We start from the raw sequence: 20122 nt of genomic DNA, 5'->3' as shown, positions 1-20122 counted from the left end.
AGAGCAGGGTCACAGGGAGGAGGGGCCTTTTGTAGGGGAAACTGGCTGCAGGCTAGAGCCAGAAGCTAGATTCCCATCTGCCCTGTAGCCAACAGTGAACTTCTGTTCGTTCAAGGGAATTGTTGTAATTCAGAACATTTCCTGCAAAGCCTTCTCAGTTACAGTTGGCATCTGCACTTCTGTCTGTGCCCTAACTTCCTTGCAGTGAGTGGAGGTGCACTTGCCTAAAACTCATTTAACAGCAAAGAGAATCAGGATTGGAACATCTTAATTGGGGAAGAAAAGAATTCAGATATTAGGCCATTTTATAATTTACCTGTTTTAGAAATCAAACCCTTTTTGAGCATTAAAGGGATTTTTTTGTCTTTATAGAATGAGATAGATAGAATAGATACTAGTCTTTTTTCTCAAAGAATTGATGATACTAAGTGTAGGCTGCCCAGAAAGATTACTTTCAAAAGTTTATTCAATTCAAATCTGGCCAAATGATTCTTGTTAGGATTGGGACCAGTTCTGCAATCTCAGTTCAACACTTCTCCTCAGTCAGCATCTTCGGTATTTACACATACTTTGGTGCACTTGTAAACATGGACCATTAGCCAGCCCTCTATCCAGTATTTCATGGGAAGAAAGATCTCATGTAACAGGAAGAGGCTGAAGTGCAACAGAAGAGCAATTCATCTCAAGAAGCAGGAGAAATACCAGGGGGAAGCACACAGATAACAGAGTAGCTTAGGTCTCCAGTGTTGGCTCCAGAAGGCACATGTTTGAAGTTGCAATCTAGACTTATGCTAAAGGATGCCCCCAGCTTTGGCAGTGCCCTTGTTTTGCCTACTCTGTACCTGTGGCATGTGGTAGGGCAGTGGTGCTCAACATTTTTGGTCACCAGGCCAGATGAGCAATGCTGTCCGCAGGCTGGATCCAAATGATGATTCTGATCCAGCATGGGGTGGTTGCAGCAGGTTCCCATCCTACTATGTGGAGGGGGACAGGGGGCATCCTGGCTCCAACCTGGCCCTACGAGGGTGGGGAGGAGGCATGGCCCAGCCCCACCCTGGCCCTGCGGGGCAGGAGCAGGCATGGCCTGGCCCTGTGGGGGAGGACAGGGAGCTTGAGCTGGCCCCATGGGGAAAGGGAAAGTGGCTCAGCCCAATCCAGCCTGGGTGGAGAGATATGGCCTGACCTCATCCAACCATGGTGGTGAGGGGAGGGGGCATGACCTGGTCCCCCAACCTGCTGCACAGGGCTTGGGGTTTAGGAATTTGACAGAAGGGGAGGGTGGCCATATTGCCACTGCTCCCCTGCTGTCAAATTTCCTGATCTGTGGGGAGCCCCGTGGGGTGGAGGTTAATTACCTCTGTGGTAGGGTGGTCTTGCTATTGCTGGTACTGTGCCTTTTATTTGTGGTGTTTAGAGAAGCTGATTTTTAGGGATTTGGGGTGAGTGGCTTACTGCAAATATAGAGGACTGTGCATGATGGCCTAGGAAACTCCTTTCAGTCCTAAGGTTCTCTGTAAGTCAGCTTTAAATCAGTCCCTCATCATTTGTGTTGCTAGCAGAATTGTTCCCTGGTGATGCTGCAGGAAATCTGTAAGGATTGCAATAAATTTATTCAGGTTGAATATTAGGGCGCGGAATAGGTGTCCATTCATTATGACCAAGAGTCTTGCACATTACAGAGTCACAGAGAAGCAAAGCTGGAAAGGACTGCCAGAGGCCATCTATTCCAACCCTGTGCCTGAGGCAGGATCATCCCTATTCAAACCATCTTATATAAACTCATTGTAAACCTCTTAGGAAAAAACTATACAGTCTAACCTGACACAACACAAGACATAATACCCTAACCTGCCAAACATAAAGCAGAGGGACCACAGTGGTCAACATCTGGCTGTTGAAAGGGTTGTTAAAATAAGCTCGAGAAATCTCATGTCCACCGGCTACAGAGGAAGGCAAGCCCCCCACCCCACCTCCCCGGTCCATAACAATCTGACCATGGGGTAAAATTATTTCCTGACCTCCAATATGGTAATCTGAGCCTGAGCAGAGAGGTGAGACCCTTAACCAGGAGTCTCCAGGTTTATGTCCCAGAAGGAGCATTGGCACACCTCAGTCAAAACCCCCAGCTTTGGCTTCAGCCAACACCCGATGCCTCTAAGGAAGGCTTTAAAGAAGCCCTGACACATCTGGCAGCAGAAAGGGAAAAACACGTCACTCTCAATCCTATGCAAAGCCCAAAAGTATGCGAAAAACCTATAATAAAATAATAGGCATAACTACACTTACTTCATTGCTAACCAGTAGCTGTACAACCATCTCTCGAACATTTCCACTGATGGAGAGCTTGCAACTTGCCTAGGCAGTCTGGTTTACAGTCTCACAGTTCTAACAGTGAAGAAACTTTTCTGCATATCACATCTAAACCTACTTTGTTGCAACTTCTACCTATTGGTCACGGGATATGAGCAAACAGTCAAAAATCCACTGAAGCACTTCCTTAGCTTCCCATGAGATCATGTAAACAGTTGGGGCGTATGAGAGAATACATGCTTTGCTCTCAAGAGCTTACAGTGTAACATTAAGATAAATAAAGACAAAGGTGATGTGTCTGTGCATGACAGAGAAGAATGAAGACAGGGATATAAAGACATGTGATTAAGAAATGCCCTGTGTTTTCCACACACCCTTGTGAGCACCTCTTTAGATGTTAAAGATGGGCAGATGTGCAACTTTAGATACAACTTTCAGAAGCCAACCTCCATTGTTCGTGCAATTTCTTGTGTGCACACTTCTTGTTCATGTTACCATGAGACTCCCTGTGCCCAAATTTTGTCTGAATGACACATTGCACAGGAATGGGTTTTGTGTTTGTAGGTTCCATCATCCATCTGAAGTAATGGTAGTACACAAGGGTTGTGCCCATGTTTGCCCAAGCATAAAGATGTGCATTTTAGAGAGTATTGAAACTGCCCTTAAGTATTTTGTAAAGAGAGGAAATACTCTAATTAACGTTAACAGGTTTGTGGGGTGGCCAAATGATTCGATGCAGATTGACAGTTTGCTTCCAGGATGCAGCTCCGATTAGTCACTTTCATGCCTGCTACCCATGGCAAGTGAAGATAAACCACTATCTGTTGTACAGAGACAAGGATTTTTGTGGGTGACATGTTTTCTTGGACCAACTGCAGGATAGAGATAAACTAAAACAAGCTTTTGAATGCAATGCATTCCATTTGAAGGCTGGTCAAAATCTATCCCAACCATGCAGTTGCTCCAAGAAAAGACATCACTCACAAAAATGCTTGCCCCTTGCAGATTTCCTGGATCATTAAAGCTATAACATCACTCCAACACTACCAAACTGTTGTAAATTTAGCAATCAATAAATTGACATCAGACTTTCCCTTCCATTTAACTTTTATTAAAAGAGGTGCTAAGGTACTGTACTGTATTCAGTACATCATATTTATTACCAAAATTAACAAATATACAAAACTTATACATGTGATTTTCTTACATCCATTTATTTGTCTATAATACTGCATTTGTTCAAGTAGGTTATCTACAGTATGTAAACATCCCTTGGATTGACCTCACAGATTAGGAAAGCCCATCTAACCCATGTATTTACCAAATATATTTTCTTTTTTATTTGGCTTTCATTGGTAGCATCTAATCTTCACATTTGGCACGTGGAAGAGACATCTACAGTGCAAAAGAGGCAGATTTTTCTGGTTTCATTCTGAGCAGTTTAGCAGTGCCACAATTTTAAACAGCTGGGAGGAGAGTAAATTTACACTAATTTGATAGGAGATGGATTAGTATCAATGTCAATGACTTACAGAACAGCCATTAAATGGGAGCTCAAATTCAAGGGCAAGATGGAAAACAGAAAAAGTCAGCCTTGTTTCTGAAAGATTAAAAGGACTCTGTCAGCCACAGAGTAAGGAGGTTTATTTATTATGAAGAACATGTCAGGATAGGATTCAAATTTCAATTTTCTGCTTTGTGTTTTCTGTATTTTTTATTAGCAAATGTTATTTTTAAATGGGAAAGAAAAAAAAATTAACCATTGGGAGATGTGTATATATATATTTTGCTGGCAAAGTCCCTGTGAGGGGAAGATTACTATTGGAGTCTAAGGATCTTTGTACCCCGATGCAGAGAACTCAGTAAGCTGCCATGTAAAAAATTAGGAGAGAGAAAAGCGTCTTTATAGTCCAGGAGTGAAGCTTTCAAACATAGCCCTAAAACCAAGAAAAACATTTTCTTCCTTCTGCTCTTCATTGTGTAAAAATTTAACTTAATTTAACTGAGTAAAGCTGATCCAGAGAGAGATTTGTTTACAGCCCTCTCCCCCATTCTCATTCAAGCACCGTATTGCTATTTTAGGAGGCCTCACCCATGTCCATGGAAGCATCTGATGAGAATGGACCTAGATTCGGATGTTTGTGTTGTGTAGAAAATGCTCTGAGTTCCTCTTTTGTTACCACAGAGCCCCACTGCCATCTGTGACACCGTACATCTCGGCCAGCTTTTTAAAGCGAGGTCCCCAGTCTGTCAGATAGTCGTAGCTCTGGTCTGAGTCTGTTGTGACGGACTGTAATGAGCTGAGTGACTCTGCTACTGAGCCATTCCCTTCAAACATGTACGTCTGAAGGGAGTCGAAGGGAGGAGCCCAAAGGTCCATGTCAGCTTCATACAGCTTGGCCAGCACATAATTGTGGACGTTGCTATCCATCACACATGTCTGAGGCACATATCTGGAGAGGCTCTCTATTTCAGGCATCATGTCCTGCCTGCTTTTCACCACCACCTGGGCCTCCCTAGGGTTCCACATAGCAGCAATATCAAAGGCCTCTGTGTCTTCCTCACCGCCTCCTTCGTCATCGTACCTGACAATATTTTCATGGATGTTCTCTTCTTCATTGATGATGTACGGCTGTTTCCTGTGCCGCCTCATAGATAAGATGAGCAGCACTAGCACTGCAAGGATCAACCAAAACATATCCATGTTAGAGCAGTTTCACTGAGAAAAGAAACAAATGTGCATTTCTGATGAAAGGGATGCAGAAAGAAGGCAGTGCGAGTGCAAAGACCCTGCCATGCTGCCCTGCCAATGAAATGGGTGGTTTAAACGCTGACATGGTCAATACGTCAATTTTGTAATGGCTGTCACTCAAATGCTCATCTTCTTATTTATGGTAGAGATGTGAGAGCCCAGAAGGCAGAAACTTCTGAGCTTTGTGGAAGTGGCTATAGATGGGAGCCAAGGAAAGAAATTTGGACCCTAAGTATGAATAACAAGGCAAATTGAGGTCCTAGATTTAAACTGTGCAGACATCCGAAGGGGAGGGATGCTGACAGCTAGACCCATAAGTAAATTTGGTAGTTTGGGTCTCACTAATCTAATTCCTTTCTCACATTAAGTCTCCTTGGTTTTCAGTGATACTTTGGGCAGAGGTAAGCTCTTTCAGCACCTGTGGCAGAGGGGTGGCAGGGGGAGTGGAGCTGGGGAGGATTATGCTTGCCATTGGAGAGTAGAAGGGGGAGGGAGAATGAAGTAGGAGTGGAGTCTTACCTGTTGGGGCTCTCCTCATTTGGGCAGCAGTTACTTCTGCTATGGCTGCTGCTGTAGCAGCATGGGTTCAAGCTGCTGGAGCTGAAGCACAGGCAGTAGCATGGCCCCCTGGGGGGCTGTTCCTGGTTCCCCATTCACCCCCCATCCCCTCGCAGGGCTGTGCCTGCCATGGTAGAGCTTTCTGGAGTGAAGAGGACCACACTGGTGGTCCCTCTAAGTCAGCACCTGGGGTTGGTGCCCCACTGACACCTCCCTAGTTATGCTACTGCTTATGGGTACATCTATATTATAGCCACAGCAGTATAATGTAGTGATTCCTGTGTTCAGTTTAAATTAACTCAGATACTTGTAGAAATCTAGCTGTGGCAGTATATGGCTCAGCACAGGCAACTGACTTTGCTTCTTAGATGGGTTTTGCAGCCTGCTCCAAGAATGCTAACTGGATTGGCATTTACAGGTGAAATTAAATGGAGAAAAGCATAATTGATATATTCTGACTAGGATTAGGAACTATTTAATTAGACTCACTAAGAAGTATGGTGTATTATTAGCCTGAGCAGAAAGCCATGCAGATGTGGCTACATTGCTTCCTGTACTAGAGCTTGTTCATTCAGAGCTATTGTGGGTATCTTTGAGCATCACAGCATGGCGAAAAGCAGGATTTTTGACATGTGGGAAACTTCAGTGTTGGAAATTTAGGGATCTATACGCTTTAAGCACCTACAGTGCTGGTGGCAACTGCGTGGGGGTTTGGAGGGTCTAGAAGTTGGACTTAGGTGCTGCAGCCTCTTTGCACATGCGTCTCTTTGATACTTTTGAAATGTTTTACCCTTTAGTCTATAGCTGCTCAAACTCTACCTCTCTGAAATGCCTGAGAAGGTGGCTATTATCCAAAAGCACATGTAGCAAATGGAGGAACAATAGGACCTTGACTCCTGTTGGTTACCTCCTGCATTCTGCACCAGGTAGTGTATGGGCAGGGGGAAGGATGGGATACTTCGAGAGAAGGCTCGGTGTATGTTTGCATTGCTTTGGACAGCATTAGGAACTGCTGCTGTAACACATACCCTCCTGCTTGTCCCCCCCACACAAATATCATGTAGTCACCACATCCGTGAGCATGCCTAAGACAAACAGCAGCACTGAGCATGCACTGAAAAGTGGCTACATGACATTTTTCCAGTATATAGCTTGCATGGTGCCAGGAATGAATTGTCAGGGTGTGTTTTGCTGGCAATGCTATATGGTGCTTTCTGATGCAGTGTAGCCTACTAGCCATGCCCTGAGAGATCCTCAGCACATTAGCTCCACTGCTGAACTTAGAAACAAGAGTGAGGGGACTGTGTGAGTGGGCACATTTACATGAGATGCTGTATTGCTGTAGTGATGAGCTATAGTGACGTAGCTCATCACTACAGTGACGTAGCATCGGCAGGCATGAACCATGATGCCACCGCTAGTGTGCAGTAGCAATGTGCTACTATGCAGTAGCTCATTGGTAGTGCGCAGCAGGGTCAGAAACGACCCATGTGGTGCTGGGACTGTGTAGTACCAGCGGTTACTGCATAATCAGGTACACGTGTAGATGCACCCACTAAATATATATCACAGATTTTTTTTTTTTTGAAGGAGGCAGGTATTCAACATCTTGCAAAAGAACCTTGGAAACCTGCAGATTCAGGTCCAAAGTAACCACATTTTGTAATTCCCTAAGTTAATTTTTATTTCCTCCCACTTAATTGTGGATATGTGTCAAACTTTGACTATTTTACTGTGTGATGGCTGGACCTCTCTGCTCCTACAATCCCTCTTCCCTGACATAATGTCAGGGGCAAGGCTAAGTTTGATAGAGAAGAAGCTTCCATAAAAAGAAGGCAGGAGATTTTTCCTTTACATTACTATGTACCATTTTTACCAGCATTCTTTTTTTATTCCTCTGCCCCCCCATGGGGCTAAGTGTTACCCTTGTATCTCAAATAGTCAAGGTGAGTGTTGAAAGGGAATGAAGGCTTTACCTAACAAGACAAAGATGCAGGCCAGGATTGCAATAAGCGCGCCTCTACTTAGGCTGATGGGGAGAATGTAGGCCTCTGCATTGCAGGAGATCACCACACCATCATCATCACAGCTGCACACATGGACAGTCAGTGTGCTGGTGCTGCTCAGCCTGGGGCGCCCATTGTCAGTGATGAGGATAGGGAGGTAAAAGGTGCTCTGCTCATGTTGTCTGAAGCCAGATCGTCTGGTTAAAATCCAGGCAGTATTGTCTAGGGCAAGAAATTAACATAGTTAAATACTTGCATATGGTGTTAACATTTTCAACTGGAGATGCAGATTAGAAGAAAAAGTAGCAGCATCTCTGCTGCCCTCTCTTCTTCTTTGTCTTTCATCATTTTGTCACTAATCAGTATTTTGTGTCAGCCTCCCATCCTAATTCCACCAACTTTTCAGGCGAGAGCATATAGGCCTGCAAGGCACACCTCATGGACATCTCTCACCCTCTGTGACAAAAAGAGCCCAGAGCAAATACTCAACCTTCAGATCTTGCTACAATACCTTTCAGAAAGCAAGACAGAAATGAACAACTGAGAGCAACTTGTTGTCTCTGTTTGTTCCTGCTTAGCAGCTTTTCTAGGCTTCACTGCTTTGTGCCTCCAGTATAAATGCTGTGGAGACTTCTGTGTAATCCTTGTGGACATGCAGCATACTCTTATTTTTAATGTAGAGCTTGCTTTTTTTTCTCTTCTTCTTCAAGGCTTCTCAGATAACCTGGCCAGATCATTCTAAGGCATAGAATTCACATAAGATGAAAGAAACAAGATTTCCTGCTTTGATGGTTCAAAACTATAGTTGGTCAAAAAAAAATCAGTGAACACTTCTCTGTCAAGAAGTTCAGGTTATTCAGGCTGTGTCTGTTCTGATGGAATTTTTGCTAGGAAAAATTTAACATGCTTCACAAGAAGAACTTCAAAAAAACAACGTTCTGATTTTTTTTCTGTTTCTATCCCTTTAGGTGAGACTGTGTGTTATTATATTGTATTTGAACACATTACACAAGTGTAACAAAATAAATAAAATAGTAAAGGTGAAACCAAATGCTTTGGCAGGGCCAAATGGAAATGTTTTAGGACTTTTTTTTTCCCCAACAGAAAACTTCTACTTGGCTTTTTTGTTCCATTTTATAACAATTTGTAACAATTTTTTTTAAATATCAGAATTTCCTGCAGAATGGAGATTCTAGTCCCTAACTAGCTCCACTCAGAACATGAAGCCCTCTCTGTCTCACCCCACCAACCCTTGTAAACTCCTCACAATCAGGGTTTCCTACTTAGAGAGGAGGAGTTGGTCAGAAGAAGCGAGATACATGTGGCAATTCTTAGTTCTAGTTTCAGGCAAGGGAAACTCCTGTTGAAAACAGCACTAGGTTCTATTGAGAGAAAATCTGTGGCATGTAAGTTTTTCTGAAGGCCCATCACTGAATAGGAAGTCAGGGCAGCATTATTCCTAAACAGCCTGTGTTACTAGAAGTGAAAAAGAACCTGATGTGGTATGACAGGAGGCTTGGCCCTCTATACAAACATTGAGATACCAATGTATAGACAAAACCATAGCTCCTTTTCTCTTTGGACCTCCACATTTCATGACAGGATCCTTTTGATAGAATGATGCAGTGGGTTGCAGCTCATGCAATTTTCTACCTAATTTTGCTCCCTCCCTCCATAATTGACTTAAAGGAAGTAATAAACTGATTATCCATGCTTTTGGTCTGTGTCACAGAGGGCACATTTACACGTGCACTTTAATGCACAGTGGCCTATTTTACTGTGCATTAAAGCATCACATAGAAAACTGTGCTATTATGCTAAAGCACAGTAAAATAGGCTACTGTGCATTAACTGTCACTAAAAAACCATGTGCATTCTTTACTGTGCATTAAGGAAGTATAATGTGCATTTCCTTAGTACATCACATTGGAAGTACTAACTTTAATGCACCTTACAAAAAGCAACTTAATGCACATGTAGACATGCCCAGATATCCTTAAAATGAAAGGTTGCTGTGCATTTTTGCTAAGTACAGTGAGCATTGTCAGTTAGATCTGGTAATACAACTTTCATTCAGAAAAAGTCTGACAAAGAGGGTGGTGGTTTAGGGGCTGGGAGAGAAGCAGGGGAAGGAACTGCTCTATTATTCACATTTTCCTGTCAGTACCAGTGGGTGTGTCTACACAAGATGCTAACTGCGCAGTAGCCTAATAACACTGTGCAGTAGCATGCTGGGCAAAACCTGTGCTAATACGGTACTGTGCAGTAGCATTAGGCATAACCAAGTACTAAATCAATGCACAGTAACTGGTGCCTATAGGAGTGAATTGTTCTTCAGTGTCTCAACACAATCAAAACAGAGTTTAGAAACAAAGTCAAGTCTACCTGTAGCTTGCCACAGATTCAGCTACAATTATGTGATAAGCACCATCCTTCATGCAGCAAAATTTGTAGCATTATGCTGGATGGCCAAAACTAAGCCCTTTAATACCAAGGAGCTGTTAATATTAGGTTCCCACAAATCATTAAACTGGTTTAGAAACCATGAGTTTGTAAAGAAAAGGAAATGTGTTGGTTTTTTTTAATTAGCTTTCTAGCTTTTGAGCCTGAACAGTTACACTTTCAGGCTTTTCCTTTGTATGTACGAAGGCTAGAAGCTCACTTTTCCCCCCTGAAAACTGAGATTCTTGTTTAATCGTATGGATGTCTAGGAACTGGGGCTTTGAGGAGAGAACACCGTGTACCACCATAAAATCCTGAGAGGTGGCAACACTTACGACATTGCACTGCTTACTGACTACACTTGCTTCTATTTGATAAAGCACAGCTTTTATCATGGGGGACAGATGCAGTCAGCAGAAGTAGGTGGCTGTCAGCTAGCACTCATATGCACACCTATTGTAGAATTCCAGCCCTGTATTTCTTAGGAGCTCTGGATCTTGAAAGAAGGTTAGAGGCTACAGGGTGTTTCTGCTCCAAGTCTCTCCCTGTGTATACACTCAGGCTGCCTACCAGCCCTGTCTTATCTCTTCCCCAGCTACTGACACAATGCCTTTGTGCAGTGGTCCTATGATAGCAGGTGGAGAAACTGGAGGAATGGCAAGGACCAGCCTTCTGTCTGGATTTTTGCTATACCAACAGATATTTCTGAAGCATCTTGGCTTAAAAGGGTAAATTGTGCCGTGGTCTGGCTGCATACAAGTGCTACAGGCTGTTCCTGAGAACACAGACACACTTCTTTCTAAATGAAAGGGAGCAGGAATCCCAACTGCAATTCAGTTGGACCTTAACCTCATGCAAAGTTGTTCTGTACAGAGAATAAGACTCAGTTAGTTGAAGGGGGGTGGGGGGGAAGGCGGAATTGTACCCTATTTGTAAAAGAAGAATAAAATGAGTGTTTTTGTACAAAATTTGCTAATATTACTAAGTGACCAACTGCAAGCATAGGTAACCTGGGTTCCTTTCCAGTCTGAAAATCAAGATTTCTATAATGATACATTAAAGGAGATTTTTTTTGTTGACTGGAGCTTTTTCACTTAGACCTCTCTTAACCATCCATGGAGATGTAGTTCTATTGGGTTCTTCTTGGCATCATGCTTCAGCTGCCCCTTTGGTTTGGTTTTGTTTTACATTGGGCAGGAATCCAGTTCTTCCTTAAAAGCTGCTGGACTAGTTGCATTGTAAGTACAGTGTGTTTGTGCCAAATGCTGTTGTGATGTGCCTTACCAAATACCAATGAGATTTTGATGCTATGCCCTGTCACAAGCACACGGTAGCTTGCAAGAGGGTTTGTCAGAAATTTGAATACCTCATTTTTCCTGAGTTGACATCTGTTAAACCCTAGCCCCTAAGAGTATTGAGCTGTTGAGTCTACCAAGGTCCCATAAAAATGGATGGTAAGAAAACACAGCTAGGATTTACATCACAACCTTGCAAGAATCAAATGCAGTTTCTTCACATCACAGAGGTCTAGCCTGCAGTATTTATATACAGTACCAAGTGGAAACAAGTCTGTTGCAATGCAGGGTATGAGATTGTACATTTATTGCCAGTCTCTGAATGATGAGAAGGAGCACAGAAGATGTACCATCCTTTGAGACGCATCTCACTCGACGTGGCACAAAGGATCAAACTGCATGCGTTTGTGTCTTTGTGCAAGTGCATGTGAGAGAAAGAGCTACATGTGTTGGTTTCTTCCTGCTCCTCTGTGTACAATGAAAAGAGATTTACTCCCGTGAGGGCAGTGGGACAGAACAGTCATGCTGTACTCCCAAAGTCACAGAACAGAAGCACCAGTAGCTCCTGGGGTGGCAAAAGCTACTTCTGCCCCACTGTGCTTCTTACTCATGACAAGGGATACTTTATCACAGAATTTGTCTTGGCTTTTTCACAACTACAATTATTATAAGTAATACAAAAACTAAACTTACCAGAAATGGGGAGAGAAAGCACAAGGAGGTGGCCAGAGTTGACAGAGAAAGAGACAGTCAATTTTGGGGAAGACATTTTTTTCAGCTTTAATCTCTGTCACATCAAACAGAGATAAGCTCTGATTTAAGAAAAGGGATCTTTAACAACCTGCCAGTCATGGAGGCACCTTAAAATATAGAGGGATCTTTTTTTATAACTGGTGATGAAAATCCACATACTGGTATGAAATTGATACTTGTACCTATTTATGTTTGTTTCTTAGTTTTAATAACTAAAAGCTGGAATTCAAACAGCACAGAGTCAGGAGAAGACCATATTCAAAACTGCCTTGTTGATTCAGGAAACTATCTATTAGGCTGCAGTTCCTCCTGTCCTGATGGCAAAAAAAATAATTAATGTCTTTTCTCTCCTGTAGAAGTAGTGATGGGTCCATTTCAGCATGCTAGATAGAAAGGGGAGGGGTCTTATACATGTGACAGAGCTGTGTTCCAACATGTGCTAATTAGCACGTCCTGGAGCAGATTCGGTTAATAGAGCCTGCTGTGAGTCTGCTGGAGTATGCTAATTAACACACTCCAGCAGCCTCCACCTCGTGTATTCAGTGTCCCCACATTTCAAAATGATGGTGGGGGTGCTTTAACTAAAGCTCATTTGATGAGCTTTAAAGTGCCCCCACCGCCATTTTGCAGTGCAGGATGCTGAATACATGTGATGCAGCAAGCACTTTAATTGAGTGGTTCTCAGAGCCTCTCTAATTAAAGTTCCCCACTTTCCCCACCCCAGAGCATATGTATAGATGCCTGGGGTCTGCAGTCTGAAGAGCTATGTAATAAACCAGTTGTAATTGTTGCTAGAGTTCTGCATCTCTAATTACTCTTAATCCTTGCATTGGCTACCAATGTAATCAGACCCACAGCTAATTTGACTAGGTTATTCTCTTCCTCCAAATTGTGCAGTATTAGTCTATTGGCTAGAACACATCAATGTCACTCAGGAGTTCTGGGTTCTGATCCTAGTTTTGCCACATTGTGACTTTGGAGAGACATATGCTATTCTTCATCCTCATAATCTGTAAATGCCTTTGAGGTCCCCAGACAAAAATATGAACTCTTCCATTTAAAGTTGCCACTGAACTCCATATTGTGTAAGAGCAAATTTTTGTGGATTGGTATTTAATATGTACATTATGAATTTGTAACAAGTAATATCACTAAGTTTGCTTACATGCATGGATCTGAAAACCTGGTACATGACAGAGCACAGAAGGCAGAGCTATCCCATTGCTGCTGTCACTATACCTTTTACAAAGAATGGCCTTAGACAGAAAAAGTACATCTGATGTTGAGAATTTTCATATGTTTCCTTTTTTTTTAGAACAATGCCGTGAGGATGAAATGAGCCTAGTTTACCAAACGTTACAGTGATGGTTGCTGTCAATTTTATTGGCAAATTATGCCCTCAAAGAAAGAAAGACAAGGTCAAAGAATATTGAATAGATTAACTTTAGGGGCCATGTGAAAATAAACATTAGGGGTGGAGAGAGCAATGGCTTTCTGCCAGGAAAGGCTACCTTGCAATCTTCACATATTGCCCATTTGTTAAAGATGACAGAAGCTCCCTTATGCATACATGTCACATTGCTGGACATTGGTTAAATATATTGCAGGTGTCTTTACCCTTACTTATTTTAACAGTCTCCAATTTACCCTTGCTCATTTGTGGCACCTTACATATTATACAAAAAAAAAAAAATCCCATACAAATCCAGGGCAACATAAGCTAAATTCCCATTTGTAGAGCAGTTGCATATGAGCATGGTAGCTCTTTAAAGGCCTTCTCTGTTTCCCATTGAAACCTGATAGTGTTTGACTTCACTCCATTATTTGTCTGCTGAGAGATCCTCATTGTAGTCTACAACTGTGGTGTCTTCCATGTTTTGAGCACCAATCCTAAAGCAAACAGTGGTGTACCCTAACAGAAAGCAAATTCCACAGATTAGGGTGTTCTAAATACCAGTGTTCTGCCACAAGTCCTGGGAAGTTCTTTTCCAAAAACTGCAGCATCTAACTAACTGCTGCAATGGGGCTGGCTCTCATTACCAGCTTGGTCAATCCAGATGTTTGAGGATCTTGAAGAAGGTAACCAACATTGTAAACGGCTCTTGGTACAAATAGTGAGAGTGTAAACCAGAGCCGACCCGAGCAGGGTGTGGGGCCTGGGGCAAATCAGCCCATGAGGGGCCACATCACTGCTCCGATCCCATGTGCCCTGGACCCAAAGTAGCTACCGCTGTGATCGGCAGTGGGATGGGAGGGGTAGCGAGTGGCTGGACGCAAAGCAAGTGGCAGTGGTGTGGAGTTGCCTCAGCCACTCTGCCCAGTGGGGCCCCCCAATGTGCAGGGCCTGGAGTAGTTGTCCTGATTTGCGCTCCCCCACCCCCCAGGACAGTCCTGTGTACAACTGAGGATGGAGCCACAGCTGGTATGAGCCTGCACAAGTCCCATTGACTGCACTGGAGTTAACGGTCATTTACACCACCTGATAACCAGGGTTCCTGGTATTCTCTGATTTAAAAAAAATTCCCATTTTTCTGTGAGCCTTATTTATATCCCCAGTTGTGAACAAGATCAGTCCCAGTCAAAATGGTTTTCCACTTTGATTCACCCCTTTGCACTGAGCAGCTTTTATTTGAATAAAGGATTGATTATCTCTGGCCATGTGTTTTTTCACTTACTACTGCTTCCTTTTCTGAGTACTCCTTTGTGGCTTTTCTATTTCTGCTCAGTTCATCTTAGACAGCATCTTACCTTCCTGCCAAGTTTCTCCCCACAGCTCTCAAAGCCTGTTCTTTTTTTCATAAGCAATAAATAGACAAGTATAAAGGAGAAATGGGATGAGCTTTGAGAAAAGAGAGGAGATGTTTGGAACAATACCTCTGCTCACTTTCTTTGTATGGAAGCAAATGTGAAGGTATAAAAACAGTGATATAATTGTACTTGGATTTGCCTAATTCCAAATTTCTATTTTACCTCTAAGCATCTCTTTCTGAACAAATACCAAGTCCCACTCTTGTAACTGTAGATGCCCACAGTGTTACTGCAAGATAGGAATTTGCTTACACCAACTAATTTCCTCAAAGACAAAAGCCTATAGGTGGGAAATATTCGTATAGTGGCAAATACTGTGTAACCCTCAACTGTATGAATTAATCTGTCATTTTATCACTGCCTTTAAGGAGCAGGTGTCGGCTGGCATTATATGCAGTAGCAGTCTCACCAAGCAATGCAAGTCAAAACCTCTCAAGTCCAACTTGGGCGGGAGAAATTACTGTAACTAACTGACTGTGTCCACTCTGATTACCTTGATTGTCCCTTAGAGTAAAGTTGGGGTTGTTAGCTGCCTCAGGAGCCAAGCTGTAGTAGAAGTGCTGACCCTCCTGCGGGTCATCCTGGTCTACTGCACTCACTGTCTGAATGAGCTGTATGGTGCAAGAACAAAACAGAAACAGATTGGTAACAGTTCTGACAGGGAGACGCTGCTTCAAAATTACAATTTCAAAACAAATGATTGCAGTATTTGGATAAGACCATCTTGCTGGGGGCCCAGAGAGAAACAAAAGGAACAGCCATAGCTTGGTGGACCCCATTTTATTGCACTGCAATTGTACAAGTCATATTAAAACAAAGGATGATTCGATTTGCCTAAAATAGTGGACAGCCTCCCACTCCCCATCTCAAATCAAACTTGTTTTTTATTGAAGTTCAGAGATGCTCAGAAAAGAAGAGCCTATTGTCATGAGATGTCCAGTCTCATTTTCTAGTGCTAAGATTTAAAATGAAAGCTTTCAGACGTTTAACCTTACCCGACTGCTAATGAATATTTTGGCCACAACTGAAAACATTTTGGCTAAGTACAGATAGTCAAAAAGCCCAAGGATGAATTGATTCAGTCTTTGTAGGTTAGTCTAAAATGTCTAGATTGAACTGATAAGCCAGTGAACAGACTTTTGGTTCTGGAAATGCAGCCACATGCCTGTAGTGGCCCAGGCCAAAAGCCAGAGTATGCTTGAGCATGTCTCCCTGCTCCACTGGAGCAGACAGTTTTGACCAAGGCTAGCCTACCCACCCTGTGAGAGGGCATTTGTGGGGGAAGTGCAAAGCATCCTGGGATGCTGAGGGACTGTGGGTTAACTTGAATCTAGAGGGGATCTGGGACAGAAGTTCAATAAACCGATTTAACTTAAATTAGTTAAGTCAGATATTACATCCATCCAGGTTTATCTTAAACTGGTTTTAGCCACTTTGAAAGCAGTTTATGTGCACTGAACTTCTGTTGCATTACAGATTAGAACTGGTTTCCGATCACTTATACTGGTTTACGTGTAACTTCAGTCCCCAGCCTTTAAGGTATGTTTCACAGCGAAAATGTTTTACTTGGCTTTCAAAGAAACAAAAAAGATAATCTGCAGCGTTTTATATATATTTTATATATAGAGATTCATTGCATCTCATTTCTAAGTAGGGGTACACAGATAAAGATTTTTTGGGCCAATACCAATGGTCGATCATTGACCAGCCATATTGGTCGATACTGATCTGATTGCTGATATGCAGCCCAGCAGCTTGGAGAACAGCATTCAGCCAGTAAGTCTACTGGGAGGAGAAGGGGTGTGGAGGAGGGAAGGTGTGTGTGGGGGGCAGATTGAGGTCCCTGCGGTGAGGGAGGAATGGGGTAGGAGCAGGCAGTGCCCAGCTGGGGTGGGGCAGAGTGCAGGATGGAGACAGCAGCTCATCTGGCGGGCCGGGGTGGGGGTGGGGCGGCTCCTGCCACTGTGCACATCCCCAGAGGAGGCATAGGGACATGTACCCCTCCAGATCTGTATGTGGGGTAGAGGCAGGCTGCTGCTATGTGCTTGAGGCTGGGGCTGTGCCTACCTCTTCCTAGCGGCTGTGGTTGGGCTGGGTAGGGTAGTGAGAGGTGGGCAGCAGTGGTGATAGAAGGGCTGGTATGGGGTGGGGCTAGAGCCACCTCAAAATTTGGTGTAGCCCCCCTCCCAGTGCCATCCTCCCTGCACCACTCCACCCAGCTCAAGTGCAGCTGCTGGGAAGAGGCAGGCAAAGCCCCAGCCCCAAGTGCACTGTAGCAGCCTGCCTCCACACCATGCACAGATCTGGGGGGCACATGCCTCCCCCACAGCCCTCCGAACACCCCCAGCTGGGCATTGCCTGCCCCTGCCCTAACCCTACTCCCTCCCTCACTGTGAGGTTCTTGATCTGTCCCCCCATGCCCCTTCCCTCCCACAGACTTACTGGCCAGACGCAAATCTCCAAATTTCCAGGCTGCACTCCTGGCAGTGTGCATGCTGTGGCCGCACACATATATGTGGCATTTATCAGCAATATCATCGGCCGCATCAGCCAAAAAAAGCCGATTGCTGATAATGTCAATTTTCCTTTTATTGGTGCTGATACAATATGGACTGATGTATTGGTGCAACTCTATTTCTAAATGATGATTGTTCCATATGTTGAAACAATATTTAACTGTGTAACTTTTACTACCATGACCTTAATCTGTTTTTGAATACAGAGTATAAACCTTCCTCCTCTGCCTTTATATTCTACCTTCAATGAAACAACATTCAGGGTTCAGAAGAATTAGTGATGGTGATGCTCTAGGTGATCTAGTGTTTAAAATACCTTGGATGAAATCCTGGCTCACCAAAATAAATGAAACTATTTCGATTAACTTCAGTGGAGCAAAGAGATAATCCTTAATTTTTAATTCATTAGGTTATTCATATAGAGTCAACAGTGAAACAAAAGCAAACAAAAATTCCCTTAAGCTAGAAATATAATAATAAAGTTTGGAAAGAAACTAAAACGGAAGCTGATTCACAGCCAAGTTGTACTATCCTTATTCATACCAACTCTGTCAAGTAGACTGATGAGTTTACTGGGGATAAGAGCAGAGTAAGCTACTTCGCAGCATGAACAACTGTAGCAAAATCCATTTTGTTTAGCTTTTAGGCAAGGAATACTTCTCTGCTTCATTTTATACTATTGTATTTTATTTCCTGATGAAAAATAAATGATGATCTTGGGCAGCCTTAAATAACACATCAAATCTGATGCTTCTAACTTTTCAAAATGGCACAAAGGGATTTAACTACATGATTTCAGTTAATCTCTACTAGAATTGCATGTTTAACTGCTCCCACGCTATTTGGAAAGTCTGCCCTTTAGTGAAACTTTCTCCTCCAAAAACTAAGTAGCAATTTTTCTTTGCTGCCTAATTAGAGGGCTTTTTAAACATAGGGACCAAAGTTACTCTTGATACAAAGGGACTCACTTCAAGGAAGTCACCACAGCTATGAGTCTGGCACAGTCATTTCAGTACAGTCTACAGTGGTGAGTAAGCTTAAGACATTTTAATGAAGCCAAGAGTGGGTCATAAATGTTGTATGGATCATTTTTTTCTTTCAGAACTGAAAGTTGGTCATCCCACTTTTAAAACTAGGTAATCTACTTTGCCTTGGAGTGATGTCCCAGTTTCAAGTTCAGCTGCTCCTGAGATCACTGGCTGAACTCCCATTGACTGCAGTAAGTGAAAGGTCACCTCTATGCTGACGCTGTGCTGCACCCTAGAGCACCACAGGCTTGCAACCCCTCCTCACTGACTCCTTTTCTTTGTGCACCCAATCCCAGAAAGGAGACAATTATAGGCCCCTTAAAGGAGGCCATATGTGGGCATCAGTGAGCATGCTTGATAAAGAATTTATGAGGGTAACATTTAGGGTTGTTCTCAGGGGTAACATTGCCTCATTGTGGAGTGAACAGTCAGGGTGTACTTCATAGCAGCACTCTCATGTATGACCTGGAGACGATGTAGACTAGGGCTGTGTGAAGCTTTGGTCACTAATCTGATTTGGAGGAGATTCAGCCCAATTTGGTGGCTGAATCTCCAAATCCAAATTGAATCAGGAGACCCTTTAATCTCTTTGAATCAAATCAGACCACCCTGAATCGATTTGGAGAGATTCAGAAAGATTCGACGATTTGATTCAGAAAGATTCGACATAGACACTGGGGTGTGTGAAACAGGCTGATTCAGATCACTGTTCCAATTCATTGATTCAGATCACTGTCCCAATTTGATTTGGCTGATTCAATGCTGATATGGAGAATCAGCAATTCGGCCATAGACACAGTTTTAAATGTTTTTTGTACATACCTTGAGGCACCAGGTGTGGCTTGTGAATGATGAGACGGTGGAGCAGATGGAGCATCCCACAGGAGCGTGGGTGAGGCCACTGAATGGCCGGTGGTGAACTCGGAAGTGGACTGGAAGTACTTCTGGTCCACTTCCAGGTTCACCACCGTGCCCCCCTGCAGCACCCCCAGTTTGGCAATCAGCTGTGGGGGGACCCCAGGTGCCCCCCCAGACCCAGGAGGCATCAGTAGCTGGGGTGGGAGGGGTGCAGCACACTCCCCGGTGGACCCAGAAGTGGGCCGGAAGTGCTCCTGGTCCACTTCCGGGTCTACTGCTGAGTGCACTGGGGAGCCTCCTGCATCCTGTGGGATGCTCCATCCACCCCAGCATCTCAGCATTCATGAGCTGCCTGGTACCTAGAGGTATGTAGAAAAAAGATTTAAAGCTGTGACAGAGTGAAAAGCTATGACTGTTCCACAGTATCTATTTTTCTCCAGGTAAAAAGAACCTGAAAACTTTACTAATATGCTAGGGAAGATTTTGCTGATGACACTAAGATGTGGGGCGAGGTGAACACACTTGAAGGGAGAGAGAGGCTGCAAATAGATTTAGACAGACTACAAAAGTGGGCAGATGAGACTAGGATGGGGTTCAACATAGACACGTGCAGGGTGCTGCAGCTTGGGAGAAGGAATCCACAGCATACATACAGGCTGGGGAGTTCCCCTCTTGAAAGCACAGAGGCGGAAAGGGATCTTGAAGTCATTATTGACTACAAGATGAACATGAGCTGCCAACGCCAGACCACAGCCAGCAAGGCCAGCCATACCTTGTCATGCATCCAAAGGTGCCA

The 20122-nt window shown here is 43.5% G+C and overlaps 1 protein-coding gene across 1 annotated transcript in view; it reads right to left on the bottom strand.

Annotated features, from left to right (window-relative positions):
- Positions 1–3981: 3981 nt before the first annotated feature.
- The window catches only part of CDH20 (cadherin 20), a 67398-nt gene continuing 51257 nt past the window's right edge, over positions 3982–20122 (bottom strand). Inside the window, exons 9-11 of the mRNA XM_006029529.2 lie at positions 15418–15535; positions 7597–7848; positions 3982–4986 (exon numbers count right to left, since the gene is read on the bottom strand). Coding sequence (XP_006029591.1) covers positions 4487–4986; positions 7597–7848; positions 15418–15535 — 870 coding nt within the window. The 3' untranslated portion in view covers positions 3982–4486. The remainder of the gene's footprint in view (positions 4987–7596; positions 7849–15417; positions 15536–20122) is intronic.

The sequence above is a fragment of the Alligator sinensis genome, unplaced genomic scaffold (assembly GCF_000455745.1).
Source record: "Alligator sinensis unplaced genomic scaffold, ASM45574v1 scaffold514_1, whole genome shotgun sequence".
Classification (NCBI taxonomy): domain Eukaryota; kingdom Metazoa; phylum Chordata; order Crocodylia; family Alligatoridae; genus Alligator; species Alligator sinensis.
Note: the sequence above shows the minus strand (reverse complement) of the source record. Positions and strands in the feature narration are given on the sequence as shown.